The 10,710-nt window shown below is 40.4% G+C and overlaps 2 protein-coding genes across 2 annotated transcripts; both read left to right on the top strand.

Annotated features, from left to right (window-relative positions):
* Positions 1 to 360: 360 nt before the first annotated feature.
* Positions 361 to 2,581, top strand: LOC127644087 (mucin-5AC-like). The gene is made up of 6 exons (XM_052127105.1): positions 361 to 380; positions 458 to 995; positions 1,137 to 1,198; positions 1,305 to 1,456; positions 1,700 to 2,352; positions 2,498 to 2,581. Exons 1-6 carry the CDS (start codon positions 361 to 363, stop codon positions 2,579 to 2,581), a joined length of 1,509 nt encoding a protein of 502 aa, XP_051983065.1.
* A 46-nt stretch (positions 2,582 to 2,627) lies between these two features.
* Positions 2,628 to 10,160, top strand: LOC127643704 (mucin-2-like). Its single transcript, XM_052126525.1, has 7 exons — positions 2,628 to 4,554; positions 4,696 to 4,757; positions 4,864 to 5,015; positions 5,259 to 8,578; positions 8,757 to 8,818; positions 8,995 to 9,152; positions 9,299 to 10,160. Exons 1-7 carry the CDS (start codon positions 2,731 to 2,733, stop codon positions 9,424 to 9,426), a joined length of 5,706 nt encoding a protein of 1,901 aa, XP_051982485.1. The 5' UTR covers positions 2,628 to 2,730; the 3' UTR covers positions 9,427 to 10,160.
* The last annotated feature ends 550 nt before the right edge of the window (positions 10,161 to 10,710 follow it).

The raw sequence follows: 10,710 nt of genomic DNA, 5'->3' as shown, positions 1-10,710 counted from the left end.
TTAGCACAGCTGAACCATCCACAACACCAGCAAGTACAACTACAGCAGAATCATCAGCAATCACAACAACTCTAGCTGGAACATCCACCACAAATGCAGCACAACAAACAACAGCTACTACTGTTACTGCGGCCACTCCCTCTTCAATTGCCACTGATAGTACAACTGTTAGTACAGCTGAACCATCCACAACACCAGCAAGTACAACTACAGCAGAATCATCAGCAATCACTACAACTCTAGCAGGAACATCCACCACTAGTGGAACGGTTACCACAACAGCACAACAAACAACAGCTTCTACTTTTACTTCAGCCACTCACTCTTCAATTGCCATTGAAAGTACAACTGTTAGTACAGATGAACCATCCACAACACCAGCAAGTACAACAACAGCACCACAAACAACAGCTTCTACTGTTAATTCGGCAACTCTCTCTTCAACTGCCATTGACAGTACAACTGTTAGCACAGCTGAACCATCCACAACACCAGCAAGTACAACTACAGCAGAATCATCAACAATTACAACAACTTTAGCTGGAACATCCACCACTAGTGGAACAGTTACCACAACAGCACCACAAACAACAGCTTCTACTTTTACTTCAGCCACTCACTCTTCAATTGCCATTGAAAGTACAACTGTTAGTACAGATGAACCATCCACAACACCAGCAAGTACAACAACAGCAGAATCCTCATCAATCACAACAACTTTAGCTGGAACATCCACCACTAGTGGAACAGTTACCACAACAGCACCACAAACAACTGTTACTACAGGCACAACATTGATTCCTTCTTCAAAAGCCATAGAAAGTACAACAGTTACTACAGATGGATTTTCTACAACACTGTATACAACTGCTGCAAAAATAGTATCTGAGGTGCTAACAAAGTTGGAGTTTCGCTCTATCGACACATTTATTCCTGAACTCAGCGATCCAAACTCTCAGGCTTTCAAGAATAGGGCACAGCTTGTTAAGGACAATGTGAGTTAAAATCCACTTACTGTACTCACTCTAATGACAACTTTCTTGATCAAATAAACAACAATTACATTCAATGATAAAAACATAAATTCATAGCATACCAAATGTGTGTTTATTGAAACTCTCTGTAATCTTTTACAGCTTGAACCAATATACAGAGCCAAGTATCCTTCCTTCATAAGAGTCATTGTCCTACAATTCAGGTACATAATATTCCAATGCTGCCTATTTTATTTACACAAAACATTTATTTAATGATCAAATTGTCATATTCCAGTATGAAACTGTTTCTGAAAATTTGTATTCTAGATCTGGGTCAATCATCATCACAACTGATTTAGTTTTCAACTCTACACAGTCTGTGCCATCAACAACTGAGATTGCAACCACATTACTGACATCAACAACTGCTATTAATTCCCTGAACTTGACATCTGATTCTATTGTAATTAATGGGACAGGTGGGTCTGAAAACACCTGAGAGCAAAATGTCAAAACAATGTGTGATAAAATGTATTGTCTTTGTTAAACATAAGAAAAGGGGGAAAAAAATAAAACATAGTGTTAGCTGAGCTGTGAATTAATTAAATATTGATTATAAATGAACCTAAGCATTATTTAAAAAACATAATAATAATGATATTTATTTTGTCATTGTTAATATTAGAATAAATCTAAACTGATCATCATTTTTCTAATTTCAGCCATTACATTAGAAACAACCTCCACCGCTGAACCAACCATAGGGTCCACAACAGCCACAACAACTCTTTCGGCTACTTCCTCCTCAACTGCCATTGACAGCACAACTGTTAATACAGCTGAAACGTCCACAACACCAGCAAGTCAAACAACAGCTCAATCCTCAGCAATTACAACAAATCTTCCTGGAACATCCACCACTAGTGGAGCAGCTACCACAATAGGAAAACAAACAACAGCTTCTACTTTTACTCTGGCCACGTCCTCCTCAGCTGCCATTGAAACTGCATCTGTCAGTACAACTGAAACACCCACAACCCTAGCAAGTACAACGAGAGTTGAATCCTCAGCAATTACGACAACTCTTGCTGGAACATCACCCACTAGTGGAGCAGTTACCACAATAGCACAACAAACAACAGCTTCTACTTTTACTTCAGCCACTCCCACTTCAACTCCCATTGAAAGTACAACTGTCAGTGCAGCTGAAACTTCCACTACACCAGCAAGTACAACGGCAGTAGAATCCTCAGCAACCACAACCCTTGCTGGAACATCCAGCAATAGTGGACCTGTTACCACAACATCACAACAAACAACAGCTTCTACTTTTACTTCAGCCACTCCCACTTCAACTGCCATTGAAAGTACAACGGTCAGTGCAGCTGAAACTTCCACAACGCCATCAAGTACATCAACAATAGGATCCTCAGCAATCACAACCCTTGCTGGAACATCCAGCAATAGTGGACCTGTTACCACAACAGCACAACAAACAACATCTTCTACTTTTACTTCAGCCACTCCCACTTCAACTGCCATTGAAAGTACAACTGTCAGTGCAGCTGAAACTTCCACAACACCAGCAAGTACAACGGCAGTAGAATCCTCAGCAACCACAACCCTTGCTGGAACATCCACCAATAGTGGACCTGTTACCACAACAGCACAACAAACAACAGCTTCTACTTCAACTGCCATTGAAAGTACAACTGTCAGTGCAGCTGAAACTTCCACAACACCAGCAAGTACAATGGCAGTAGAATCCTCAGCAACCACAACCCTTGCTGAAACATCCACCATTAGTGGACCTGTTACCACAACAGCACAACAAACAACAGCTTCTACTTCAACTGCCATTGAAAGTACAACTGTCAGTGCAGCTGAAACTTCCACAACACCAGCAAGTACAACGGCTGTAGAATCCTCAGCAACCACAACCCTTGCTGGAACATCCACCAATAGTGGACCTGTTACCACAACATCACAACAAACAACAGCTTCTACTTTTACTTCAGCCACTCCCACTTCAACTGCCATTGAAAGTACAACGGTCAGTGCAGCTGAACCATCCACAACGCCATCAAGTACATCAACAGTAGGATCCTCAGCAATCACAACCCTTGCTGGAACATCCAGCAATAGTGGACCTGTTACCACAACAGCACAACAAACAACATCTTCTACTTTTACTTCAGCCACTCCCACTTCAACTGCCATTGAAAGTACAACTGTCAGTGCAGCTGAAACTTCCACAACACCAGCAAGTACAACAGCAGTAGAATCCTCAGCAACCACAACCCTTGCTGGAACATCCACCAATAGTGGACCTGTTACCACAACAGCACAACAAACAACAGCTTCTACTTCAACTGCCATTGAAAGTACAACTGTCAGTGCAGCTGAAACTTCCACAACACCAGCAAGTACAATGGCAGTAGAATCCTCAGCAACCACAACCCTTGCTGAAACATCCACCATTAGTGGACCTGTTACCACAACAGCACAACAAACAACAGCTTCTACTTCAACTGCCATTGAAAGTACAACTGTCAGTGCAGCTGAAACGTCCACAACACCAGCAAGTACAACGGCTGTAGAATCCTCAGCAACCACAACCCTTGCTGAAACATCCACCATTAGTGGACCTGTTACCACAACAGCACAACAAACAACAGCTTCTACTTCAACTGCCATTGAAAGTACAACTGTCAGTGCAGCTGAAACTTCCACCACACCATCAAGTACATCAACAGTAGGATCCTCAGCAATCACAACCCTTGCTGGAACATCCACCAATAGTGGACCTGTTACCACAACAGCACAACAAACAACAGCTTCTACTTTAACTTCAGCCATTCCCTCTTCAACTGCCATTGAAATTACAACTGTCAGTACAGCTGAGACATCCACAACACCAGCAAGTATAACAACAGCAGAATCATCTGCAGTTACAACATCTCTTACTGGATCATCCACCACTAATGAAGCAGATACCACAACAGCACAACAAACAACAACTTCTACTTTTACATTGGCCACTCCCTCTCCATCTGCTTTTGAAAGTACATCTATAACCACAGCTGAATCCTCTACAACACTAGCAGCATCAACACCTTCAACAACAACAGGACTCATGACAGCCAAAACAACTAGTAAAGATGATACCGTAACAGCTTCTACTTCTTCTTCTTCAGCTGCCACAGAAAGTACAACTATTACTGCAGCTGACTTGACCACAACACAAACAGCTACAGCAAAATCAACAACAACAACAGGGCACTTAGCAGCCACAACAACTCTTGCTGAAATATCCACCACTACTGCAGGACTTACCTTGACAACACCACAAACAACTGTTACTACAGGCACAACATTGATTCCTTCTTCAAAAGCCATAGAAAGTACAACAGTTACTACAGATGGATTTTCTACAACACTGTATACAACTGCTGCAAAAATAGTATCTGAGGTGCTAACAAAGTTGGAGTTTCGCTCTATCGACACATTTATTCCTGAACTCAGCGATCCAAACTCTCAGGCTTTCAAGAATAGGGCACAGCTTGTTAAGGACAATGTGAGTTAAAATCCACTTACTGTACTCACTCTAATGACAACTTTCTTGATCAAATAAACAACAATTACATTCAATGATAAAAACATAAATTCATAGCATACCAAATATGTGTTTATTGAAACTGTCTGTAATCTTTTACAGCTTGAACCATTATACAGAGCCAAGTATCCTTCCTTCATAAGAGTCATTGTCCTACAATTCAGGTACATAATATTCCAATGCTGCCTATTTTATTTACACAAAACATTTATTTAATGATCAAATTGTCATATTCCAGTATGAAACTGTTTCTGAAAATTTGTATTCTAGATCTGGGTCAATCATCACCACAACTGATTTAGTTTTCAACTCTACACAGTCTGTGCCATCAACAACTGAGATTGCAACCACATTACTGACATCAACAACTGCTATTAATTCCCTGAACTTGACATCTGCTTCTGTCACAATTAATGGGACAGGTGGGTCTTACAACACCTAAGTGCAAAATGTCAAAATAATGTGTGATAAAATGTATTGTCTTTGTTAAACATAAGAAAAGGAAAAAAAGGTAAATAAAACATAGTTTTAGCTGAGCTGTCAATTAATTGAATATTGATTATAAATGTACCTAAGCATTATTTAAAAAACATAATAATGATATTTATTTTGTCATTGTTGATATTAGAATAAATCTAAACTGATCATTATTTTTCTAATTTCAGCCATTACATTAGAAACAACCTCCACTGCTGAACCAACCATAGGGTCCACAACAGCCACAACTTTTTTGGCTACTTCCTCCTCAACTGCCATTGACAGCACAACTGTTAATACAGCTGAAACGTCCACAACACCAGCAAGTCAAACAACAGCTCAATTCTCTGGAGTCACCACAACTCTTGCTGGAACAACAATTAATAGTGTAGCAGTTACCACAACAGGACAACAAACAACAGCTTCTACTTTTACTTCAGCCACTTCCTCCTCAACTGGCATTGACAGTACAACTGTTAATACAGCTGAAACACCCACAACCCCATCAAGTACAACAAGAGTTGAATCCTCAGCAATTACAACAATTGTTGCTGGAACATCCACAACTAGTGGAGCAGTTCCCACAACAGGAAAACAAACAACAGCTTCTACGTTTACTCCTGCCACTTCCTCTTCAACTGCCATTGAAACGACAAATGTCAGTACAACTGAAACATCCACAACACCTGCAAGTACAACAACAGCAGAATCCTCAGCAATTACAACAACTCTCACTGGAATATCCACCACTAGTGGAGCAGTTACCACAACAGCACAACAAACAACAACTTCCACATTTTCTTCGGCCAATCCCTCTTCAACTGCATTTGAAAGTACAGCAGTTAGTATGGCCCAAACATCCATAACACCAACAACTGCAACAACAGGATCCTCAACAGCCACAACAACTGCTGGAGCATCCACCACTACTGGACCAGTTACCACAACAGCACTACACACAACAGCTTCAACTTTTACTTCAGCCACTCCCTCTTCAACTGCATTTGAAAGTACAACTTTTAGGACAGCCGAAACATCCACAACACCAAAAACTGCAACAACAGGATCCTCAACAGCCACAACAACAACTGCTGGAGCATCCACCACTACTGGACCGGTTACCACAACAGCACTACACACAACAGCTTCAACATTTACTTCAGCCACTCCCTCTTCAACTGCATTTGAAAGTACAACTTTTAGGACAGACGAAACATCCACAACACCAAAGACTGCAACAACAGGATCCTCAACAGCCACAACAACAACTGCTGGAGCATCCACCACTACTGGACCAGTTACCACAACAGCTCTACACACAACAGCTTCAACATTTACTTCAGCCACTCCCTCTTCAACTGCATTTGAAAGTACAACTTTTAGGACAGCTGAAACATCCACAACACCAAAAACTGCAACAACAGGATCCTCACCAGCCACAACAACAACTGCTGGAGCATCCACCACTACTGGACCAGTTACCACAACAGCACTACACACAACAGCTTCAACTTTTACTTCAGCCACTCCCTTTTCAACTGCATTTGAAAGAACAACTTTTAGGACAGCCGAAACATCCACAGCACCAAAGACTGCAACAACAGGATCCTCAACAGCCACAACAACAACTGCTGGAGCATCCACCACTACTGGACCAGTTACCACAACAGCACTACACACAACAGCTTCAACTTTTACTTCAGCCACTCCCTTTTCAACTGCATTTGAAAGAACAACTTTTAGGACAGATGAAACATCCACAACACCAAAAACTGCAACAACAGGATCCTCAACAGCCACAACAACAACTGCTGGAGCATCCACCACTACTGGACCAGTTACCACAACAGCACTACACACAACAGCTTCAACTTTTACTTCAGCCACTCCCTCTTCAACTGCATTTGAAAGTACAACTTTTAGGACAGCCGAAACATCCACAACACCAAAAACTGCAACAACAGGATCCTCAACAGCCACAACAACAACTGCTGGAGCATCCACCACTACTGGACCAGTTACCACAACAGCACTACACACAACAGCTTCAACTTTTACTTCAGTCACTCCCTTTTCAACTGCATTTGAAAGAACAACTTTTAGGACAGCCGAAACATCCACAACACCAAAAACAGCAACAACCGGATCCTCAACAGCCACAACAACAACTGCTGGAGCATCCACCACTACTGGACCAGTTACCACAACAGCACTACACACAACAGCTTCAACTTTTACTTCAGTCACTCCCTTTTCAACTGCATTTGAAAGAACAACTTTTAGGACAGCCGAAACATCCACAACACCAAAAACAGCAACAACAGGATCCTCAACAGCCACAACAACAACTGCTGGAGCATCCACCACTACTGGACCAGTTACCACAACAGCACTACACACAACAGCTTCAACATTTACTTCAGCCACTCCCTCTTCAACTGCATTTGAAAGTACAACTTTTAGGACAGCCGAAACATCCACAACACCAAAAACTGCAACAACAGGATCCTCAACAGCCACAACAACAACTGCTGGAGCATCCACCACTACTGGACCAGTTACCACAACAGCACTACACACAACAGCTTCAACATTTACTTCAGCCACTCCCTCTTCAACTGCATTTGAAAGTACAACTTTTAGGACAGCCGAAACATCCACAACACCAAAAACTGCAACAACAGGATCCTCAACAGCCACAACAACAACTGCTGGAGCATCCACCACTACTGGACCAGTTACCACAACAGCACTACACACAACAGCTTCAACTTTTACTTCAGCCACTCCCTTTTCAACTGCATTTGAAAGAACAACTTTTAGGACAGCCGAAACATCCACAACACCAAAAACTGCAACAACAGGATCCTCAACAGCCACAACAACAACTGCTGGAGCATCCACCACTACTGGACCAGTTTCCACAACAGCACTACACACAACATCTCAAACAAAAGCTTTTACTCTTTCGCCTGCCACTAAATTTTCAACTACCTTTAAAAGCACAAATGTTACTGCAATCTTAATATCCACCATATCCTCACCATCAACGACAACAACAGGACCCCCAAATGCCAGAACTCTTGCTGGAACATCCAGCACGAGAGCAGCAGTTAACACTACAGGAAAAACAGCAACTTCATTTTCTTTGGTTTCTGCTACTTCAAATGCCTCTGCAACAAATGCTGGAAATACAGCAAAAACAACACCAACAACAGGAGCCTTAGCATCTGTAACAGCAACAACAGGATCCTTAAACACTACAAAAAGCCATGCTGCCACATCCAAACCTACTGCTGCAGTTACTACAACAAAACCCAAAACTACAACAGCCAAAGCAATAATTAATGTAACAACAAGACCCTCAACTATTGTGACAAATGCTACTACAGGAGTGCCTGTGATTTTAACAGAATTGGTGTTTCGCTCTTTTGACACATTCACCTCAGACCTCAGTGATACAAACTCTGCAGGCTTCAAGCAAAGGGCTCAGGATGTCAAGAATAGAGTGAGTTAAAAACCACTTACTGGTTCACAGTCACACTGATAATATCTCTTTGATTATTACTGTAAACCTATAGTTGACAGAAGAGACATTCAATTTTTATTTAAATTATAAACACTTTTTATCATAACACATTTATCATATCAAAGTAGTGACTGTAATTGTTTATTCTTTGCTACAGCTTGAACCAATCTACAAATTGAAGTATGCTAACTTCATCAGCGTCTCAGTCTTAAGTTTCAAGTAAGTCCAGAAAATTGCAGTGCTGCTTATTTAATGTGCGCATGTGTGTGTGTGTGTGTGTGTGTGTGTGTGTGTGTGAAAGACAAATAAAGAGAATGTAATAAACTGATTATTTATTGGTAACAACCTTATTTTAGGAATTCTGTTTGACATTCTGTCTCTAAAATATATTTCAGACCCGGGTCGATCATTACCACAACACAACTAGTTTTCAACTCGACAAAAGCTGTCCCTACTGTAAATGAAATTGCAGATGTCCTCCTGACATCTGTGGGAACAACAGAAGTTGGGCCACTGAACATAATTCCTTCGTCAATTTCAGTCAATGGTTCAAGTAAGTCTGACAACATTTCAAAACATATCTCACAAATTCTTACAAATGGTCCCTCATACAATGTCAATATTTCTCATTGAATTTAAAGTCAACAAAGAAAAAAAGAAAAAAAATTAACATTCTGATTTGCTTTCTTTTTCTTACAGTTATAGCTACTACAACAACAACAGTTGCTACGACATTAACAACTTCAAGTGGATCAAAGATTGAATCCAGTGTGCTCCAAGCAACATGCTTCATTATTTTGTCAAAGCTATTTAGGATTTTCCTGTAGATTCCCTAACCATACATTAACCAAACAGCAAAATATGATCTAATGACTAATTTATACAACTTTTAAAAATTTTATTACATTAAAAGTATTGACTGTTTTATAGCAATCTCAAAATATGTGTATAACAATATAAAATTATGCATGATAATTTGCCTCTTGGTGAATAACATATTAATTTAACAGCAGGCTGTTGAAACAAAAAAGAGATATAATTTCTTAAGTTTTGATGCTGTCCTGTAGGAGGGAGAAGTGGATCTTTTTCCTTGCTAATGTATAGTTTTAGATTAAAACAATTATTTTATAATATTGTGTCTAGTGTATTCTAATATCGAAAGATGTCATATTTTATTCTAACAAAATAAACAGAGTTTATATGGTCTAAAATTGAGTGTTAATTATTTTGTATTGGTACGAAGACACACTGACCCACTATATCAATATCATTACACTCAAATACATGAATCACCTCAGATTATTACATCTTTAAATCAGTGTTTCCCAACCACTGTACCGCTGCACACTAGTGTGCCGTGGAAAATGATCAAACTCTTAATTTCAGGGATCCAAACTCCTCACCTTTCGGAGAAATTCACCATTTTGAAACCATAATTGATCACGTTTGTGATTGTGAAGAATAATGATTAATGTGCAAAAGTGAGTGATGTTTATACGTGTAAAGGGTCATCACATGACTCACGTCAGCGCTGCAGAATACATTGAAGTCTATGAAGTGACGTCACACATGTTTTTGCTTCACCGATAATGTCTTTGAGAGTATTAAGCAACAAGAAATATTTAAAAACTGTCCAAATTTCTGAAGAGACATTGAATGTCTCAATTTCCTTATTGTTTATGAATATCAGAGACCCCAGTTATTGAACTCATTTAAATTCACCAAGAAAACTCTTAAACACATAAACAAGTCCTTTTATTACTTTCTGCCCTCAAAGCAACGGCACGCTTTTTTCTCTCTTCCAAATACATGCTTTCAGTGTTTATTGTGCACACCTGTTGCTTTTTTAAGTGGCAAACTGGTAAATCGCCCCTCTGTGACGCTTTCTGCAACTCTTGTCATGTGGAGGGCGATGCGGCGCATGACGCTGGGTTCAGCCTCCAGAACCAAATTAAAACTGCCACGAGAAGTCGTCCGTCCGAGATAAAGACACAAAATTGAATGACAATCACCTCCGCATCATTCTCCCTTGATGCGTTTGATTACGCACAGGCGAGTTTAAGTCGATGCGGACCAGGAGGAAGGTTTGAGTTGTCGATTGAGTTCTGTTC

The sequence above is a fragment of the Xyrauchen texanus genome, chromosome 5 (genome assembly GCF_025860055.1).
Source record: "Xyrauchen texanus isolate HMW12.3.18 chromosome 5, RBS_HiC_50CHRs, whole genome shotgun sequence".
In the NCBI taxonomy this organism is placed as follows: Eukaryota; Metazoa; Chordata; class Actinopteri; order Cypriniformes; family Catostomidae; genus Xyrauchen; species Xyrauchen texanus.
Note: the sequence above shows the minus strand (reverse complement) of the source record. Positions and strands in the feature narration are given on the sequence as shown.